This window comes from Agelaius tricolor, unplaced genomic scaffold (assembly GCF_023055355.1).
Source record: "Agelaius tricolor isolate 1412-34295 unplaced genomic scaffold, bAgeTri1.0.p SCAF_14, whole genome shotgun sequence".
In the NCBI taxonomy this organism is placed as follows: Eukaryota; Metazoa; Chordata; class Aves; order Passeriformes; family Icteridae; genus Agelaius; species Agelaius tricolor.
Window position 1 is genome coordinate 20,767,803 of NW_027269274.1, and position 21,725 is coordinate 20,789,527.

Below are 21,725 nucleotides of genomic sequence, written 5' to 3' on the forward strand. Positions count from 1 at the left end.
TGAGAAGCATCAGGCATGAGAACTGAGTCACTGCATGAGATAAACATCCCCATCTGATGTTGTTTCCTCCTCATATGCTACTGCACACAGCAAAAACATACTGAAAACAAACAGCAGTTTCTTCACTGCAGTTAATTGCTTTGCTTGGGTCTATTTAATTCCCTGCTCAGTTTTAAACATCAGACAAACAAACTCAAGACTTAATATTCTCCTTGTTTTAAACAGCAAATCTTATTCAAGAAGTGTTAGTACAACACTCTCAGACAGAGGGTGGGATTGTTGGGGTGTCTGTGCAGGGCGAGGAGTTGGATTCAATGGTCCTTGTGGGTCCCTTCCAGCTCGGGATATTCTATGATTCCACGGTTCTTGTGTTACTCAAATCCCATTTGTGTCACTGCTCAGAAGATGGAGAATCACAACATTCTTGGTGATTTAGTTCTCCCTCTCTGCACATGGCTCAGATGGAAAGACATGACTCTAAAGGTCACACACCACTTTCTCTTTCGACCTTTGTGGCTGGTGTTGGAAGCTGGTGGCCTTAAGAGCCATCAGCAACTACCTGAAGCAGTCCTGGACGAGTCCAACGAGGGTTGTTGCTGGAGATTTAGGAAAGCATTAGAGAGAATCATGGATTAAATGTCCAAATAGTCAGTTTAAGGTGGTTTCCAAACGTCTCCATGATAGAGAAGCTGAAATGGAAGTGTCTGGCAGGGAAACAGCCTCTTGGAGAAACTAAGGTGTGGGACTGGGGAAAAAGAAAGGTTCCCTTTGTCTCAAGAGCAGAAAAGTCATCGAATGTGATGAAGGTTTAATCCCTGCAGATGGTCTTTAGCCACAGCATCTTTATTCACTCCTCACCAGCATCTGTCAAAGAGCTGTCATCACCACTGATACCAAAAGCCAGGCAGGGAGCGATTTGCGCAAACCCCACTCAAGATAACAAGCTGGTTAATGGTGATACTCCCTGTCAGCAACCAGCTACACTCAGCCTGACAGTTCCCTTTCAGGCCTGGGGAGCTCTTATCCACTGTGACAGGGCCCCACGGGTGGAATGTGGGTAACAAAAGCCCTACACAAAGGGAGCACTTTGGGGCTGGAGCGTGTCTGGCTTCCCCAGGCTTCTGAGAGGCCACACAGTGATGGCGGATGACGAGGCCCTAATTAATATTTCATTCTCAGAGTGAGTTATCCCTTGGGGGAAGTTAAAGGTTTGCACATTTTGAGGCAAAGTACTGAGGCTGGCGATCTTGAATAAGGAAAGTACGTTGAAAGGAGCTGCTGCAGTCTTTAACCCTGGGTAAGGGACATGTAAACCCTACAGCATTAGTGCACAGTTTGAATTCTATAACTTGTTCTAGGTCCTATTTTAAGGTCTGCTCCCATAAATTCATACATAAGTGCTTCTAGAAAACCTTCACCCCCTCTTCCTTTTCTGTATCCTCAGGATTCAGATATCTGACATGCCACATCGTGTGGAAGATTTGTTCTCCAAACCAAACACTAAATATGGCAGCAAATGAAGTGGCTGTGGGCTGGAACTGCTGAGTTCAGCAAAGAAAGGGAAAAGAATGGCCAGTGGAGGGGAGTTTCTACCACATAGTCACATGCTCCCCACAGACAGCAGGAGGGCAGGGTCGTTATGAAGGGACAGTGGGTTTTGAGAGACCACGAAGCAAAAGAGCTGTGGCCATAGCAGGGGTCTGGCCCACGGTGCCCACTGCCCAGCAGTGGTGAGAAATGAGTGTGAACTCTTCTTCAGCTCAAAGATGAACCTAGGGTACCCTGGTGACTTCAAGAAGAAAGGGTTTCCCTTGGGCTGCTAAACAGAGCTCATAAATGAAGAAGTAGGGTAAACACAAAGACTTTCAAGATATGTCACCTAATTGACTCCTAAGTGACTGCTGATTATTTGATTGAGTTTAAGGTGAGAGGAAGACACGTGGTCACACACAGTCTGCAAACACCTGCAGTGTGTGATGGGAGGAGTGAGCCAGGAGCAAACTCAGTGAACCAGGGAGTGAGCCAGGAGGTGGACAGCCCCAGGCTGGTCCGTGCCTCTCCCCGAGGAGGAGTGCACCGTGGAGCTCAATGTTTAGCAAGTGAGCTGGGGCACAGAAGTATGTGGAGTTTGACAGGAGAATGACCTGAAAATGAATCTCAAAGTGTGTCTTCCCTGCAGGCTGTAAACAGAAGAAAATCTAATTCGTTATAATTATTATGCTTTCAAGAGAAGAAGAGAAGCAGGCTTTCTCTTGTGATATGCAGAGAAAAACTTCCAAACAGTTTACAAAAATGCCGTGAGTGCTGTGGGGCGGGCACTGAGGTCCGTGGCAGATGGAATGGAAAGAACGGCGCCTGCAGCGCGGGATGGCATCGGGCCCCTGCTGGAAGCAGCCCAGAGCCCGGGCAGAGCCTGTCCCGGCCGGGGGAAGGATGAATGTGAGGTCTGTGAGACTCAGGTGTGCTTGTGCCAAATGTCAGGGTTGGAGTGATTCTTGTCAATATAAAGACAGAAACAACAGAAACATGAATGTTGCAAGTTGCGGTTTTTACCAGGAGCAGCCAACAGCCTCTCTGCACGTGTGCACAGAAAACACCTCCCTGGCCGGGCCATCCTTTGTACATCGAGCAGCACGATTGTGAATTCACAGGTGCCACTCACTGCAGGTGAGCCGATTGTCCCACGCCGGCACTCAGGACCTTGTGGCAGCCCCGGGCTCCTGCCCAGGGAGGCTGGCACAGCGGCACATGACACAGGACATCCTTGTCCCTGGATGGGAGCTCTGCGCTGGTTTTCCAGGCGCGGCTCCTCCCGGCCGGGCTCTGCGGGGCTGGGGCAGAGCCGGCGATGCTCGCTGGGTGGGTGCCCTGGCTGGCTGCTCGCTTTCGCCCAGCGCATCCTCAGCTGGTGGTCCTTGCGGGTCCCTTCCAGCTCGGGATATTTTATGATGAGCCAGGGCTGCTCGCGTGTCCCCGAGCCGCGGGAGGTGCTCGCGAGGTTCCTTTCCGACGGGTCCCATTTTCCCGGCTGCGGCTGTTTCTGAACTGTGAACTCCCCCAGCTGGCGATAGCTCGATATCGCCACCAGCCACCGCAGGCCGCCCGAAATGTCCCTGCCAGGGCGGCCTGCGAGGATTGCCCCAAAGCCGCGGAGCCGGGCATGAGCGCTCGGCCGGTCCGGAGCAGGGGGCTGCGCCAGGAGCTGCCCCTGGGGGCTGCTGCGGCCATCAGAGGAAACAGGTAATTGTGCAGGCTTCATGTGGCTCGGGCCGCTGCCAGCACAAGGTGTCCAAGGGCAGGGAGCAGAGTGAGAGGTGGGAATGGCCTTGCATCAGCAAAGAGAAAAACGCAGGCTGTACATGTCCCCAGGGGTCAGGAATAAATGGTGAGATGCTGCATGTTTCAGTGAGCACAAAGAAAGTGAAAGGCTGGAGCACCTGGTGACCCCCAAGAGGGAGGAAGCAGAGGGAAACAGGCATGTGTTTGTCCATGGAGGTGGATGATGAGCTGGGCAGTGGGTGGACACCTTTGAGTGGACCATGGGGTAGGTGTCTTACCGGGACACTCAAGACTATGCCCAATTGACCGGGGCTTCTCGTGGTAATGTAGCAAGAAAGTATGGGGTTGGGTGACAGATGGGGCAGTGGCAGCAGAGCCACCCCCTGTCTGTGCCAGCAGTGGGTCCTTGCTCACTCCTTCACCCACCCTTAGGGACTCCTGCCTGCCTCCCCACCCCTCCTTCACCAACCCCACAAAAAGTCCAGGCCCAGGCAATTGTGTACAAAACCTGAAATAGTTTTACTTTGCTTTCTTTTTTTTTCCTTTTTTTTCTTCTTTTTTTAAACTTTGCTCTAGATTTACTTAAGATTTTGTGAAGTCGATACAAGAGCATTTGATATGAATCGGTAAATAAAACACCGTCATAGATAGATAGCCACGATAAACTTTGTTAGAAATGTACATGTCGCGAAAAAATAATAATACTAATAATAATAATCATAATCATAATCATAATCATAATAAAAAAAGCCGGCGCGACGCCCGGGCCGGCGTGGCCCTGTAGGCCCTGGTGGTGGCCCCGGTGGCCCTGGCACACAGCAGCAGGTGGCTCTGGTTCCCCGCAGGCGCCGCGCCCCAGTAATGTGTGTATATAAACAAAGCCCATAAGAAATGTACAAATATAAAAAGCTACAAACATTAATAAATTACGTCGTCACAAAACACGGAAACACTCCACAAGGTGCTAGTAAAATAACTGTCTCCCTCCTCGTACAAGAAGTTACGCAAAGAGCTGGTACCGGCGGGCAGCGCCCGGAGAGACCCTCCCCGTATAAAAACCCGGCGGTGGTTATTCCAAAAGCTATGTACAAGCTACATTCTAGGAAAAGGGGCCTGGCATGCGGCTGCAGGGACGGCGGCGGTGCCTGAGAAACGCACCCGCCACCTGGCCGCCCCACGCCTCGAGTCCCGCGGTCCCCTCCCGCCACGTGGCCTCGTGGCCCTTCCCGCTCCTGGCACTCAGCGGCTGCGGCCGCCCTGCCCTGCCCTGCCCACGTGCCAGGCGGGACGAGGGGCCCGAGGCCGGAGCCGGTGCCAGAGCGGGGCCCGGCGCGCTCCTCCGTGGCCGAGATTAGTATTAACTTTTTGCGGCTAGTCGCTCTCAGCACTCTGAGAAAGGACATCTATATTAAAAAATATTTATAGCAGGATTCTGTACAGTTCGACCGCTGAAAGTTAAAGGGATTATTGTGGTGGTGGCCCAGAACTGGGTGGCAGTGTCCCCGGGGCCACTAGAGCAGTAGCTTCCCGTTCCGGTGGATCTTCAGGATCTTGCCGAGCCGCTGCTTGGCCGTGGCCATCCCCTTCTTCGTACGCTTCCCTGGAAGGACAGCAGGGGTGGGGTGAGGACCCACAGCCACCCCACACCACCCCACAGGCACAGACCCTCCAGCTGCCTCCTGCCTCCATGGCCCTGCCACCAGCCCTGCCCAGCACCTTCAAGGACACCCACCAGCACCCCTCAGGAATGGCGCTGCTGGCCACAGGACAGGGCTTGGCTGGGAGCACAGCCCCTGGAGAGCCAGCCCTGCTCAGCCAGGGCACAGTGCACACCCATTCCCATGGACACATCCACACCTGCTCCGGGGAGGCACAGCTCTGCCGGGCACCCTCCTGTCCCTGCAGCTCTGCCGGGCACCCTCCTGCCCCTGCAGTGCCAGCCCTGTTGCCCTGCACCCTCACCTGCCCTGGCTCACTGCTCATGGTCACCTGTTTGCCCACAGGGTGACAGTCAAACCCAGCCCCGCAGGTGCCATTCTGCTCCTCAGGGAGAGGCTGCACACACACACAGACACACAGACACACAGACACATGCCCTATAGCTCTTCACAGCTCCAGGCTCCTGGTTATCTCTCTGCCTTGAACCTGTTTCCCACCATTTCACCACAAAAGCACAATTCCAGGCAAACATATTGTTTCCACTCCAGCCCTGCAGAGAGCCACAGGTACCACCAGCTCCTGGTAGGACCCCAGCCCCTACCACAGGTTACACACATCCTGCCCTATGGCCATCCAAGCTACCAGGGTACTGTGTACTACCTCTAATCTGCTCCACTTGAATACATGGAATTCAGGAAACATCTGCCACATTGCCTCACTTGTCATTGGGGCCTTTCCCAGTGGGATCACACACAGTTTTCATGCTAAGCAGTGCCTGTCCCACACACCTGCCTCAGTTATACTTCCTGAGCCAAGTTCAAATGGAGAGCAGGAGGTCCCAGCCTAGACTCTGTTAGAGCCTCAGCTTTCTCACACTTTCCCTATGACAGACAGCAAGCAACCTCTTCCTCTCTCCTGCCTTTGGTTGTAGTTGTGTTACTCCCAAGGTTTGATATTCCTCTGCTTCCTTGCGGCAACCCTCCACTGAGAGATCTGCAGTGTGTCCTGCTCTACATGTCCTGCAAGCACTGTCCTCAGCTACAGTCAGCACAGAGCTGGTGTACAGCCACCACCAACACCACAGTGCCTGCCCCAGCCCTGGGCAGAACAGCCTTCATGGATGCATCCTCCCCTGGCCAGGCTGTCTGGGATGTGACCCTGCAGGTGCTCCTCCTGAGCTGGGGCCGGGTTGGGCAGCGCTCCTGCCAGGGACACCTCACACCCTGCAGCCAAGAGCTCAGCACAGAAACACCTGCCTGGCCCTGCAGTGCCAGGACAGGCAAGGCCACGAGTCCTATCCCTGACCAGATCTGACTTGGAGTCCTATCCTTGACCACATCTGACTTGGATCCACACACCTGCACCTGTGCATGCCCACACCACACACTGCTGTGGAGGCCCTGTGGAAGGCTCGGGTTCCATGGCCCTTCACCCTTCCCCACTCCTGCACCACAACCCAGGCGTTTCCTGGTACCTTTGGCGGAGGCATTGTTCTGCGAGGATGATGAGGGTCTCCTCTGTGTGAGGAAAACACCGGGTGCCATCGGCTGCGATCCCCTGTTAGGCTGGGCGACCCCAAAGGTGCTGGCCCCTGCGGTGTACTCGTGATCTGTGAGGCTGCTGGCCTGTGACTCCAGCTTCGGCTCGGGGGAGCTGCCTTCCTGAGCTGCTTTGCTTGCGTTGGGGGCTGACAGCTTCTTTTTGGTATTTTTTTTCTTCTTGCCTTTTTGTTCCTCCTTTAAAATGACAAAGATGAAGCTCAGATTAATCCCCAGAAGACCTTTAGCTAGGGCAAGGGCCAGCGGCGTTGCTTAGGGTCCTGATACAACGACACGCCAGGAGTTGGCCATGGACAAGTGCTCAGGGGCTGCTCCACACGTCTGGCTCACAGCTGCACACACACGTTTGCCTCTCGTGCCTCTACATCCTCGCTCTGTGTGGGGCCTCCTCGTCCTTACACTGCGGCGAGCGGGAGCCAGCGGGGCCGCACCGACACCGCCCTGGCACAGCAGCGTGGTCAGCATGGGCAAAGCTTTCCATCTTCCACAAAAACTGGCACCTCCTATCTTCGGGGATCTTCACACCCTTGCACAACAGCATGAAGGATATTAAACATCCCACTGATTCAGCCTCTGCTTCCTGCTAGGACACACACATCATCTCCTGACCTGTAACTGCACCTGGACATGCACACTGGGATGGCAGAGGTCTGCTACTGTTCTGTGTCCCTTGTCTATTTTCAGTTCCTTCTTCTTGGAACCCTGCCACCATCCTTAAAGCTCTTCCACTCAATAGTCCACATCGCAGAAGCCCAAGGCCACCACAACCTGCATCTCCGCCAGCTTGCTGAGGTGCCTCACCCAACCTTGCTCCAGCAGACCTTGTCACCTTAGCATCGCACCACATCACGTTTACAGGGCTTCTCTGACCCCTTCAGAGACCAGACACTTACCAAACATCCAAATTGCTCCAGTTCCTTTCCTAAACTCACCCTTTGCTCACAGTTCACCAATCCTTTGGAAACAAATCCTGACACTTCCCAGCAGCCAATCTGCACAGACAGGCAATCACACCAGTCAGGCTCTCAAGTACACATCAAACACACTCCTTTGAGGCAGCTTTCTCCTGTTTTACCCCAGTAGCCATTCTCACCCCCTCATCCTTCCCTGTGCTTTTCTCTGTCCCTTGCTACCCTGTGACATGCTCAGGTATGTTGTGACACCGCTGGGCTTGGATCCCGTTTATTTCCCTGAGACTGCAGAGCCTCGTGTCACTGGCAGGGCCAAACAGTACGCAGGGCTGGCACAGCACTAGGCTTGGGCACAGCTCTGCTGCTGGGGACAGGGCTCTGCTTTCCTGACAGCTCCTACTCTCCAGGCAACCTCTCACCTGCTGTGACAGCTTGGCGGCAGCGGCGGCGAGTCCCGTTTCGATGGAGGCGACTCTTGTGCCTTCTCGCACCGGTCTGTCCTGCCGGGGCACCGAGGGGCCAACTCGTGCTGCAGGGAGAGCAGAGGCAGGTGAGGGGCAGGAATGTGCCCGAGGGAGCAGCACAGCCACCACAGGGCAGTGAGCTCTACCCTGCTCAGCCAGGAGAGATGGGGACAGCCTCTACCCTTCCCTTCCCCAGGTACGAGTGAAGGCACGAGAGCCAACGGCCTCCGGGCACGGTGGCATGGGAAGAAGCTGCTGATAGAGATGTCACACAGCTGAGCAGCTCCACAGCCACCTGAAGCCAAAGCCACGCAGGTTTGTGTCCACATCCTGGATTATGAGTGTTATCTCCAAAGCAACAATGCTCACCTGCAGCTGCAGGAGGACATGCAGGGCCACAAGCTGATGAGAGCACGCATGGGCTGCTTGTCACACACAGCACACACAGAGGATGCCCTGCTCATGGGCCACAGGGGTCAAAGGGGTCTAGGGGCCCTCTTGCCTGTCACTGCCCCTGGTGAGCTCCAACAAACCCAGGGCAGACCAAATCCTTCCAGAACATGAGCTTCGGCTGAACCTGGAGGAGACTATTCCTGCTCTCTCTCCTGGAGAAGACTATTCCTGACTATTGCCACAGTCAACACCTGAAATCCACAGCAACTCAGCTGTCCAGGGCTTGATTCACTGTTACACCACTGCTAAGGTGGCAACCAAATGATCTATCACTAAGAGTGTGACGAAAAATTAAACCAACCAAGGAATTACTTTCTCCTGCCAGCTGATTGCAAGAGGAAGGCTAAAACTGCTTGGCAGGAATCCCAGTGCCTGGATCACCTCCCACTGCCCTGGAAGGGGTTAAACTTCACATGATAAAGAAATCACTAATTGTGTGTTACAGTTTCCACACTCTTTGAAAAATTTAGAGATTTGCATGACTTAGCCTGGGCAGCACAGACCACACCAACTTACCCGTGGGACTGTAAGGGGCATCATCTGAACTTTTCCTTTTCTTTGATCGGGACTTGAATACTGGATTATCTTCATCTGATTCGAGAGAAGGGTAAACTACAGTAGGAAACAAAGGCAAGAGTTTCAGTTTAGGAAACAGCTCTACCCTGCACAGAGGACCCTTGCTCTGTCCAGGTTCAGTGACCACAGGCATCACAGCTGGATGATCTCCACAAGTGTCATTGAGCACTTCTGTCACAGCTGTGACACTCTGGGGACTTTCCTGTGCTCTCATCCACACATTACTATTGGGAGCTGCTGTCATTAAACTGTGACTGGCTCTCTATATTCCTCTATAATCACAGAATATCCTGAGCTGCAAGGGAGCCACAAGAATCATCAAGTCCAACTTGGTTGCCCAGTGAAGCTATGGCTGCTCCATCACTGCAAGTGTCCAAGGCCAGGCTGGACAGGGCTTGGAGCAACCTGATCTAGTGGAAAGTATCCCTGCCCACAGCAGAGGGTGGAACTAGACAGCCTTTGAAGGTCCCTTTGAACCTAAACCACTCTACGATTCCACAATAATTATGGCAGAACTGATGTAACTGCTGTAAACTGTCTTTGTGTCCATTTCTGCTGCAGATGCTTGCCTTCTCTGCCAAAACTCAAAACAGCATTAGATCCCTTTTCCATGTACAAATTCAACTTCTCACTCCTCATAGCTGGAGGTTTAATTGCTATTGTGCAGACAAGGACATTTCTGTCACAAGTAGCAGTACTTGACCCACATTTCTGGGACAGTCCCCCGTTTCTGGGTTGACTGCTGCAGTTTTGGGGCTCTTCATGTTTCTTGAGAGTTTCTCATTGTGCCATGCCTCAAATTCAGCCTTCCTGGATGGCTGTGTGACCCTGGGCTCTGCAGCCAGTCTGCTGTCTCATGTGTTTGCTCCCTTTGGTGTGCAGGTCCCTGTTCCACGTGCAGCTGATCCCAGGGTGGCAGAGCAGGAGGAAGCACCCAGGAGCAAAGGGACATTCACCAAGAGGCACAGGTGTGTCCCAGGCACAGCCTCACTCTGCTCCCCTCCTACTCACCATAATCCGAGTCCTTAAAACAGGCATCCAAGTGGTCCTGGTCCTCGTCGTAATCCTCAATGTCGATGCTGTTCTTTGTGCTTTTCTTCAGCAGCCGTTTCCCAGCAGTTTTGCTGCCACCACCACCAGTTTTCTTCAAGTTTTGTGTGGAGAAGGAGTTGTTCTTCGCCTGATTGGTGCCCCACGACGTCTGCAGGCAGGACTCTGAGGCCTGGAGGTTTGCCATAGAGAGCATGCCCTGGATGGCTTCCTGTGTGCTGGGGGAGGCAGGTGGCTGGCTGTGGGGCACAGGGAGAGATGCCAGAGCACTCAGTGATTCCAGAAACACCAACCCCTCACAGGCAGCTTGCTCCTGCCAGGCAGTTGTGCTAGGAGAGACCCCCTGATTCCTTTGAGTAGCTGCACATACCACCAGGGCCAGTGGGAAATTGTATGGGACAGGAATAGCACAAAGAGCACCTCAGATGTGGGGGTGATGGCCAGGAGCCAGGAAGATGTGGGCAGGTCCCTGGGGCTGTCAGCACTCTGGGCAGAGCTCAGGAAACTTCCCAAAGCCCACAGCAGAATCCCTGACAGAGCAATGTCTCTATACCAACTATCATCATCGTCCTCCTCCTTCTCCTCCTCCTCATCATCATCTTTAAATATCTATCTATCTATCTATCTATCTATCTATCTATCTATCTATCTCACCTATCTATCTTTAATAATATTATTTTTCTCTACTACCAAATCATCCTCCTCATCATCATCATATTTTAATAGTATTATATATAATCTACACTATCAGCTTCTGTAAAAGGAGAGCTTATGCATCAGCACTGGTGCAGGATGCCATGGAGGGCTCTACTCAAAACTGCCTGGAAGATTTTGGTCCCAGTTCACATCATGGGCTGTCACCACTCCAGGAGCTGCTGGAAATTAATTCTGAGACTGGCAGAACACATCATCCAGTATTTACAGAAGTTTGGAGTTTGGCAAGTAGTGAAATGCAAAAGAAGCCTTGTTGTGGCAATAATATTTGTACAGTTATACATTTGTTGTGCAATAGAAGCCACAAACATACAGGAAAATTAACAGCACCATGTCACTTTCTCCTACTTGAGCTTAATCTGGGCTCTGAATAGAGTAATGTACAAACCCATAAGGGAAGTTTCTGGGCACTAATGGCATTTAGTCATAATCCTGGAAATGAGTTAAGACTAATTCACAACTCAACAAACAGAAGAACATCAAAAAACTTATTTAGGAAAGAGCCATTTAAATCCCTCCGATATCATGCCTTCTCCTCTGCCTTCTCCCTGGCAAAGAAATATTTTGCACCATCTACAGGGATCATATTTTCTTCCAGCCTTTTTTCCTGAACTGTTTTTCCAAACACTGGACTCTCAAAACACTGCAAACAGACCATCAAATACTGACCACTAAATGGGCAAATCAGAGAGGAACTGCCTTAAGCAACACAAACTTCAAGAAATAAAGGGTGGGATATGATCAAAAACAGTGGTTCTGAGACTCAAACATCAACCTGAAGGGGGGGAAATGTCTCAGAGCTGCACATGGGGCAGAATGTTTCTCATTAGGGCATGTGCTCTGGTGTGCTTCCATCAGGAGTATTTCAGCTTTCTAATCCAAAAAAATTCAAGAAGATGCAGGAAGCAATTTTGAAGCTCTGGAAGAGCCATATCCCCTTTCTGTAGCTTCAGCAATGATTTTTTAAAAACCACATTTATGAAAGTAAACTATCAGTGAGTTACAATTATGGCTTAAAAAAACATTTTAAAAGAGCATTGGAGCAGGAACAGAGTGCTTCTGTCCCTGCTGTATCACCACAGCCATCTCCAAACACACAGGAGGTGGCACTGGGGGATAGCGCAGACCTGCCTCCAGCCCAGCAGCCTTGTTATCCTGTCCTGGGCCTGACAGCTGTTGTTGTGGGTGCTCAGGGAGGAGGACACTCTGACAGACACACTGGCAGCACTTTGTGCCTTCATCTTGCCTGTGGCAGCCCTGGTGTGGCAGCAGCCCCAGGGCAGTGCCTGTCCCCTGTGCTGGCACTGCTGCGGCCCCACCTGGAATCCTGGGGCCACTTTTGGGCTCCTCATGACAAGAAGGACATTGAGAGGCTGGAGCGTGTCCAGACAAGGGAGCAGACCTGGAGAAAGGGGCTGGAGCACCAGGAGTGGCTGAGGGAGATGGGAAAGGGGCTCAGTCTGAGAAAAGGAGGCTCAGGGAGACTGTGGTAGCCAGGTTTGCCATTCTGTCCCTGGCATGTCTCAGAGCAGGTGGAGCAGGCAAACAGCTGTGCTGGGGACAGAACAAGCACTGATGGACTCTGGTTTTACCTCCTCAGTGAGCAGGGCACAGGAATGATCCCAGCACCCTCCATCATGCAGGACATTGTGTAGGGAGCCAGTGCCTTGCTCTTCACCACCAGCTCTACCACTGCCATCTCTCTCTAGGCATACCCTCTCTAGGCAGATCGTCTCCTTCCTTCCATCAGCAATTACTGAGTCTCCTACTTGTATCCTCATATTTAGAAACTGAATTTATAATATTTCAGAAGAGTATTACTGATTGAGCAGTGGCTGCGGGGAAGTCACTCCAACAATTTCAAGCACAAACCCAGTGTTTTCTTCCATTTTTGAGTCAGACCTGGACACAAGTAATTTTTCTCCTTTCAAGATAAGGTGATGACCAACCCTCCAAGCTTTTTGCCTATTCCCTTTCAGTTCTTTCAGCCTGTTCCCACACTCACAGCAGCCTTTCTGCAGGAGCTCTGTCCTTCCCTCTCCCTGTCTTGCTGACACACACAGTTGAGCTGTAGCTCTCTAGAGCACTCCAGGTAATGCCATCAGGGCCTCTGGGGTAGCCAGCTGCTAGTGACAGCTCAGTATTTTACAGAATAAGGCTTGCCATGGTTCAGATAAGGCCACTATCACAAAAAGCCCTGACCTGCTTCCCAGTGCCTGGGAATCCAGCACTGGTCTGACAAGGATGCAGGCACTGGCTGCTTGTGTGGGAGGAGATACCACAGTGACATAGGGTTGCTCCACAGCATCCACAATGCACACATACAGATCTATAAATACACACATTCCCTACCCTTCATCTGCCCTGCAAGGCAGAGAAAGGTGGGAATTGTTCCTGAGAGTCAGACATGACCATGCTGGCCTCATGCTGTGACACAGTGTGTTTGCACATCACATTTCTTCCACTTCATTTTCAAAAAGACCACGTTATGGCCATTGGAAAAGCCAAACCTAATTATGAAATGAAACACAGCAATTACATTTACTAGGGGCTTTTTCCAATCAAGATTCAGCACACACTGCCAAAAGCCAGTATTTATCCCAGAGCCAGCATTGATATGACACATTCCTACTGAACCACCCCACACAGAGCAGTAACTCAGCCGAGTCTGGGGTGGGACTTTGATTTCAGAAACCACAGAGCCTCCAAACACCCTGGCTACAGCACCCAGGCTGAGGGGGGAAAGCAAAGGCCTGAGTTTAACCTCTGTTCTGGTTTAACCCCTTGCAGACAGCAAAACACACCCTGAGCAAGGCAGACAATTGTCAAGAACCATTTTAAAGCATGCAGTGAGCTGTGTTATCCACAGAATGGCCAGCAGTGTACACAGGGCCAAGGAAGATTTCTTTGAGTTCTTATAATAGTTGACAATTTTCCTTTTTTTATAGCAAACTTCCAGTATGGGAGTTTTATTACCCCACCAACTTTATGACAGTGCCAGACACACCTAATTACTTTTTGATGTGTCTAACCACCTGCTAAAATGTAACTGTAACATCAACTTAAACACTCATCCCATTATGGACCATATTGCAGAATGGAAAAGGAATTCACAGGGATGGTCAGGCAGGCAAGTGTTAATGTGCTTATTTCTTTCCACGACTCATTGTTTGGATCACTGAAGGATCTGGTGCTGTACCTTACTGGCCATAGCCCAAAACATCCAGTGTCACTTTCCACATTCCACATAAGACACCACTAAGCCCAGGCAGACATTTCCATTTCAGGTACAGAAGTGCCCACAAAAGAGTGTGCTTTTTTTCCCCAAGCCTTATTTTTTGGTGGGAAGAAGAATGATAACCGAGGGAGGGAGAGAGGGAGGTTAGGGAGAGCAGACAGTTTCCTATATCCTTCTTTCAAACACCTGGCATTTGTGGCACCTTAGAGTTCCTTATGGGAGAAATGCCAGCCATTTAGATAACTTTAGTACAATCTCACTACATTAAAAACCTTAATTCCCACCCTCAAGCTGCAGTCACTGAACTCTTTCCTTCTTTTGAATTATTCATCGAATACAGCATTATTGCTAAAACTGATCTACAGCATCTACAGATGTGAAATTCTCTGTTCAAATTATACCACCAAAATCTTTCCTCCCTCTCCCTCCAGATCACAGAATAAAGGAAAAGTTTGCTTACTGGAGAAAAAGCAGTTACCAAGCTGCAAAATTCATTCTGACTCACACCACACAACCACAAAAGGGCAATTTTGTTCACAGGTAAGAGGGAAAAGCATCCCCTGGTGCATACCTGTTGGTGTTATACTCTAAACCCCCAACTTCCTTGCTTGCCTGCAAAAGATCAAGAATTCCTGCTGAACTTCCACTCTCTTTCTTTACTTTGGAATTGCGTCCTGGCTTTGCTTCTGTGTCAATGTGAAGCAAATCTTCATCTGATGAGTCCTCGCTCTGCAAAAACAAGGAAAGGGCTAAAAAAGGTGGAAACTCACTGAGCTGGTCCCCAAGAACAGCACAGTGATTTCTGCAGCCTGCTGCTCCTCCAAAGACACAGGCCTAGCCTTTGGAATTTGCTTTCTTTAAACAAAACAAAACAAAAAAAGAACAAAACCAAGTACATGGTAAAAACATCCATTTCCTTGTAGCCTGAAGGCATGGTAGGTTTTTCTTTTCCCATTCAAAGCTCTGAGATCTGATCTGTTCAGGGGCTGTATTCCCTTTACCAATGGTGCTTCCATCCCCACAGCAGCAGAGTGGGAGGATTCCCCAGGCAGAGGAATAGGACAGACATGTAGAACAGTGTCATGTTAGGCTCTGGAAAGGAGCTGCCTACATCTGGCCCTCTCTCTGCGGCTGAGATTTCTAGGCACTGCAGTTGAATGCCTAAGAAAACAAGTTCTCCCCCTCTTCATGCCCTGCTTTCAGGCTGCTACAGCAGCAGCCCTTATTGCTGTGGGTGCCAGTCTTGTCTCCAGGTACTCCCTCCTTAGGCTCCTGCACAGGGACACAGCCCCAGCTCCAGACTTCAGGTACTGACTCAGACAGAGGTCTGTACTTCCTCCTGAATGTCCCAGACACAAACCAGGGTGAAAAGAACTCCTTAGTACTGAAGGCCAAACACTTTGGTCATCTTTGGTTCTGTCTTAACAAACTATTTTGCTTTTTCTGACTTATTCTGGTATTATAATATGAATTTGTATTAACCACAGTTGGGCAAAACGTTTAATTTCAATGTACTTTGATTTCCAGCACTGAGCTTCAGACACAGAGCACACTCACACCTGGGCTGTCCCATCCTGCAGGTGAGCTCCACGCAGGCTCACTGACCCTGCAGGGGCTGGGCCGGGCTCACCTGGGTTAGCAGTGCTCTAGAGTCAGCCCATAACGGGCACAGAGGCTCTGCCAAGTGGCACAAAACAAACACTTGAGTTGCTACATCACAGGAAGAAAATCACAGAATGGTCTGGGTTGGAAAGGACCTTAAAGAACCTCATGTCATAGGAGTGTCTCCTTGTGAAGGTACAATAACCTCATACCTTGTATGGTACCGACTCCACCTTTGGCTTCTTAACAGGAGTGTGATGCAGGGCTTCCTTTTTATCTGATAAAACTGAATAAATAAAAAGAAACAAAAAGTCATGGGTTTTTTTCCCTTCAAAAACCAGCCCTACTATTCCACTCACATTTGACTGATAGGTAAGACATGGCTTTCTTTATTCTAAATCACATAGATTTTAAAGATGATATTGATTGTTTTGGACAATCACCACTTAAGACTTTGTTGAGCAGATAAAGATAAACCAGGAAATATCCTTACAGGGCAGCTCTCTTTTTGCGGTGTTTTTCTTTCTTCTGATTGGAAACTCATCAATTTTTAGTTCACCATCATCTGACACATATTCATATTCATCCCGTACAGGTTTGGCTTTGTCCTCTTTAAAATTCTGCAGTGACCCAAACACGCTGGTATTCAGATGAGTTTTGACTCCCTTTGAACTGAAAAAAAATATTTACAAATCAGTAACACTCTGAGTAGAAAACAGCTTGTGACTTGACAGACAATGAGTATCTCTACGCAGAAATCTCAGTCAAACTGAATTCCTTCAGGGGTGCCAAATCAACTAGAATAATTTTACAAACACATCTCTGAACGTACTGTTTATACCTCAAAATAGGACTCTGACTAGAGCACTAGAAGTTTTAATGAGAGGGTATTTTCTGCATTGACCAGAAAGGCAGGTTTTCATCATCTTGTATAAAAAATATAAACTATGAACTTTCAATTTCCTTTTTCAGTTGATGTGTGTTCTCATATTTTTACTTACCCAAGCAACTTCTTATTAGAGAAAGAGAATGTGAATTTGTTGTCTTTATTTCCTAACAAAGGCGTCTTTTCCGATTTGTGTTCCTCTTCCATTTTTAGAAGTGAATCAGGTTTACTGTTCTGAAAGGCAAAAGACCAAAACAAAATAAATAAATCAGTTAAATGAGTCCTTTATGTTTCAGCATCCCAGGTACCCTCAGAATCCAAGCCTGTTAAATTTTCCTTTATTAAAAACCCTATGAAATTTTCCCTGCAGACAAAGTGTTCTATTCCGTGAGTGAATTTCACTCACCCTGCGTTAGCCCTCAAAAAAGGCAAGCTTTTAATCCATAGGGCATAATTCAGATTTCATTAACTCTAATTTTATGCCATTAAAATTAGTTATTGATTATTAGCCATTAGTTAGTTATTGATTTCTCATTAGTTATTGATTTCAAACTTAAACTAGTAGGACTATGTCAGAGCAAGGATCACACTGAAGCATCTCACTCTTAACAGTCTGGTGTCATTATGGACAAATGGACAATTCAGCATGTGCTTTTGAAGAATCCATCCACCCTCTCTTCTTTAATTGGGATTAACTGATTATTTCGGCTTAATTTTCTTTTCTTTGGGAACTAAAAATTGGTGCCTCATTCTCTCCACTTAGGCAGAGGCACAAGCATTTCCCGACCCTTGTCTTATCATCATGTGGCAGAATTTAACAGGAGACATTACCTTGTATTTCCATTTGGCTTCTGTTTTGCTTTTATTTTGCTCTCGAACTTCAAATTTCTCCACCTCATTCTGCTTGCTCGCAGATTCCTTATTGGGAACACTTAAAACATTCTTTGCAGCCTGGGAAAAAAGTCAAGAAAAAGTTCTCTCAATGAGGATGGAGTGCTGGCATGTCAGAAACATGGGCTTTATCTGGGTAATAACATGACATATTTTTGAAAACCCCCATTTATTCTTTTTGAATCCCAAATTGTGGTTCAATTAAATATTGCTCCTTCAGAGTGTGCAGAATAGCAGCTGCACTTCTTGATACACCAATACTCTCCTCTCCTTGTCTGTCACACCATGACAGGTTTCACAAACTGCACACAAACTCTTAGAACTTCAGAAACATTTTAGGAAAGATTTTTCTTTATAAACATGGATATTTCTTCACAAACAGCATACAACAATTCCTCTGCCAGAGCCTTGATGGATCCTGGCCCCTACTGAAATCAGCAGCAAAATTCATGCTGAATTACAGGGCATGAGAATTAAAGGACATCAAAAAGAAACTTGTCCTACATGGGCAAAAGTGGAAGAAAACTACTGTTCTGTTTTCAGTCACCCATTCTAGAGTAACATTTCAAGCAAATGAGATACTTTAGAAACAAGTTCTTTCATCACTGACACCTTTTGATATCAGTGGGTTTCTGGGAGGCTCCACATCAATGAACAACCAGCAAAGAGTCAAATCAAACCCACCAGCTGGGGAAGAGAAGGGCAATGAGCCAGCAGTTACAAACCTTTCCTTTGCTTCTGCAGAGCCAGGGTTTCACAATGTGGGTGCATACTATTTTTTGCATGAGACTTACAGAGTGATTTTGTCTCTCTGAGTGTGGGAGAAGAGGGAGAGGTTAAAACACGACCCACCTTCCCCTTCTTTGGCGTCTCAATCTTGGTCAGAGCCTCCTTCGTGTGTGCCTCCAGCAGGTCGAGGTTGGGGATGGCTGGTGGTGGGCTCTCCTTCGCCTTCTTTCCTTTCTTTTTGCCTTCTCCCTTCACTTTCGGTGTTTTGGGAGGTTTGGGGGGTTTGGGAGGCTTCGGGGGTTTGGATGGCTTCAGTTGTTTGGGGGTTTTCACAGTTTTGGGAGTCTTTTTCTTAGGAAGCTTTTCTAGAGGTGGGGGCGGAGGGGTGACTTGGACGGGCGACGGAGCCTCCTCCTTCTCCACAGGACAGATCTCCTCAGCTGGGGGGTTGGCACTCGTGTCTGCTTTGCTGGCCTTTGAAGCGTTCTGTGGTTTGGCACAAAGCATAAGGTGTTCAAGCACACCTGTCCTGCTTTTGATATTCACCTGCACCCTCTGTTAGATGGCGAAACAACCCCAAAGATGCCCAAAGATGTGGTGGAGGGGATCTGCAGCACAGGTCAGTCTAACTGAGGAATGAAGATCCCATCAAGGCCACAATAATGCTCTGCTCACCAATCCCCAGCCCCAGTTCCCACCCCCACATCCTCAAGCCTGGCCTGCAGTAGCTCCAGAGGCTTGGCTTACAATCTCACTGGGTTGTACCCTCACGTGGCCTGTCCACACAGGATGGATAAAATGAACAGCCTTCTGCTTAAAATGCTGATTGGCTCGAGCAAAAACCCTTTCCATTTAATTCTGATGTGATAAATATAGCAGAATCACATTTCATGCCCTCAGGAAAAATTAGCAGTAAAATAGCTGCCCAATTAAAATTAACACAGACTAATTAAAAATAAATTATTTTCTGCTTAACTTGCTGTTCTGACAATCGGAAAACTTAAATACTACATCAAAGAGGATCAAAGGACATGATAGGTTTAAGTGTTGAGGTCTCTGGATGTGGTTAGGAACAGGGTGGAATGCAGCACAATGTCTTCCTGAAGGAGCTGCACCAGCTGTGGTCACCTTTTGCTGTCACACATCTCCACCCAGCAGGATTTGGTACCACACTCAATGGGTGATACCTCCATGCATTTTATAGCCTGGACCCCCAATACAGTAAATATTATAAAAACAGCACAAACCTCACTTAATCTTATTTCTTTGGCAAGGTCCTTGATGAGTTGTGCTGGTTTGAAGTTTTCTGGTAGTTCATCTTCATGCTCTGCTAAAGCCTGAAACACAACAAAGTCAAATTGCTGTTTCTGTGCATGTTTTCTTTAAAAATAAAAAAAAAAAACAAAAACAAAAAAAAAAAAAAAAAAAAAAAACAACAAAAAAAAAAAACAAAACAAAAAAAAAACCCCTCTTGAAGTGACTTGTCCATTATTTAAATCAGTTTTGACTGCATTAGACATTCAAATGAGAAAAAAATAGGTTTTTTCCTATTCTGGATGTTATTGTAACAAGTTGTCCTGAGAGAACAACAAAGTCAATCATCTTTTTTCAGATATTATTTCATTTTCACAACTGCAACATCACTTTTCTCACTCCCTGTTCTCCCAACTCCTTCTCTTTGGCATCTTAGAATTGGATGTTTTGCAATGGAGATGTTATTTTTTCCAGAATTTCCCCTCTGCTCCATCAACTGACAAACACATAATATTAATCCAGGCTTCCTCTCCTACCTGTTTTTTAGTCCACGACCTGAAAGCACCATTGAGAATCTTTGCTCCCTGAAGGAGATGAGCAGGAGGTTGTTGTCCAGCTTTATGCAAACCTAAACAAAGAAAAAAAAACAGTGTCATTCAACCACTGACAGCTGCAGTTGTTTATAGAAAGCATTTAATTTGAAAATTGTAACTGGGAAAGCTGAAGTTAACTCTTTGAGAGTTGATCCCACAAATGAATCCCTACTACAACCTGATGGTAATAAGCAGTGCTTTTACTGTGTCCCAAATTCAGCTGAGCCTTCCCACCCTGTGCTCCTGTCAGTTATGGCTACTGAAATTCAGGGGAACTGTCCCCAGATCCCAAAGCTGAGCCATCAGGGCAAGCAAGGAAATGCAGTTTTACCTTTGAATTTCTCTAGCAGATGCTTCCCCATGTACCAACAGGCTGTTTCAAAGTTGGGGAACTGGGTCAGACTGACAATTTTCAATCGCCTTTCCACTTCATAGGCCCTGCAAGACAAAGGCACAGGAAACCGAGCATGGCAGAGCATGATGTGTCACAGAAGTGCCAGGGTCACTTTGCAGTGGGTTCCCTCTTTGTTCTGCTGCCACACAGGCTGGCCTTAGGCCAAAAGCAAAACATGACAGCACTGGTAAAATACTGAGATACAGATGTATGATGGTTTTATTGCATTATTTGCCCAGAATCAGTAAAGAACTCATTGCATTGTCTTACACTGGGCAAAGAGCCCAACTGAGCAGGTGGGGGCTGATCCAGCAGCGAGTGGCAGGTGCCAGGGTAAAACTCCAGGCAGTGTGTAACCTGCCTTCAGGATGGGGCCACATCAATCAGGCCCCTCAGGCACCCTCCCATGCCTTGTCAACAGGTGCAAGGACAGCTCAGGAAAAGTCAGCACGAGGGAACATGGTCAGAGGGGACAAAGGTGGGTACACCAGCATTACTGTCAGTGATTCATTATTACTGATTTATTAAAAAATGAGCTCTACATAATATGAGATTTCAAAGACAGATTACCTCATCTGCATTTCCACGCTTAGACTGTGTAGAAAATGTCCTGCAAAGGCCAGGCAGTCTACTGGTGTTAGAGTTGCATAAATCCAGCCTAAAAGACAGAGAAGAGTCCTCAAGACAAGAACTCAAAGGCCATTAGCACAGACTTCAATCCCAAATGATGTCTACACTTCACTGACACCTTGCTCCACAGGTACCCACACAGCCCAGCCCCAGAACCACACACACTTTGAACAGAGCTGCCTCTGGTCCCTTCTTTGTTTTGCTACACAATGGCAACTGCTTTCCTGTCTCCACAAAGACCTGAAACAGCCCCTGACGTGCTTTATCACAGTGTCAGAATCAGGTGTTTTCCAAACATGTCTTTTCATACAAAAATCTACTCAAGTTTGTGAATCTCTGTAAATTGCTCTGTGTTTGTTCCACCATCTGCTCCACAGATGGTCATAAGAGAAACACCTACTTTCCACTTCTTACACCCAAGGTAAAATTCAAGTGCGTAAACATTTGGTGCAAGAATCTACTCACACACAGTGACCTGCAGTTCCTTAGTGTCACAGGGGATTAATGTCTGTGACAAGGATTTGGGGGTGTCATGGTCAGAATGCATGGTCAAATTCACTCCATGTAAATAATCCGTTAGATGTCAGAAAGTACCAATGCCAGGGTGGATACAGAAAGAGAACTCACGAGTTACTACAACCCAGCTAGACCACAAGTGGAACACTCTCCCTACAAGTTTAACTCTTAGAAGGCTGCTAAAATGTTAACAGAAAGCAGTAAAAGTTCTGATTTGTTTTGTTTGTAAGCACATGAAATAATATCTCTACTGAGAATTAGACTCTGTACTTTGTCAGAGAGAGCTGTCAAATCCCACCCCTCTGGCATTTTGGATGTGCTACTCTA

At 48.3% G+C, this 21,725-nt stretch overlaps 1 protein-coding gene across 3 annotated transcripts in view; it reads right to left on the reverse strand.

Moving 5' to 3' along the window:
- Positions 1–3,774: 3,774 nt before the first annotated feature.
- The window catches only part of PHF2 (PHD finger protein 2), a 56,926-nt gene continuing 38,975 nt past the window's right edge, over positions 3,775–21,725 (reverse strand). For 2 of the 3 annotated variants that reach the window (XM_071440097.1, XM_071440096.1), the window contains exons 8-22: positions 20,823–20,910; positions 20,190–20,296; positions 19,802–19,893; positions 19,259–19,348; positions 18,135–18,497; positions 17,223–17,342; positions 16,507–16,625; positions 15,999–16,177; positions 15,718–15,791; positions 14,475–14,632; positions 9,913–10,190; positions 8,842–8,937; positions 7,828–7,937; positions 6,413–6,674; positions 3,775–4,879 (exon numbers count right to left, since the gene is read on the reverse strand). In XM_071440097.1, the coding sequence (XP_071296198.1) occupies positions 4,791–4,879; positions 6,413–6,674; positions 7,828–7,937; positions 8,842–8,937; positions 9,913–10,190; positions 14,475–14,632; positions 15,718–15,791; positions 15,999–16,177; positions 16,507–16,625; positions 17,223–17,342; positions 18,135–18,497; positions 19,259–19,348; positions 19,802–19,893; positions 20,190–20,296; positions 20,823–20,910 (2,225 nt within the window). In that variant the 3' untranslated portion in view covers positions 3,775–4,790. The remainder of the gene's footprint in view (positions 4,880–6,412; positions 6,675–7,827; positions 7,938–8,841; positions 8,938–9,912; positions 10,191–14,474; positions 14,633–15,717; positions 15,792–15,998; positions 16,178–16,506; positions 16,626–17,222; positions 17,343–18,134; positions 18,498–19,258; positions 19,349–19,801; positions 19,894–20,189; positions 20,297–20,822; positions 20,911–21,725) is intronic. The other variant, XM_071440098.1, reaches the window with a different exon arrangement.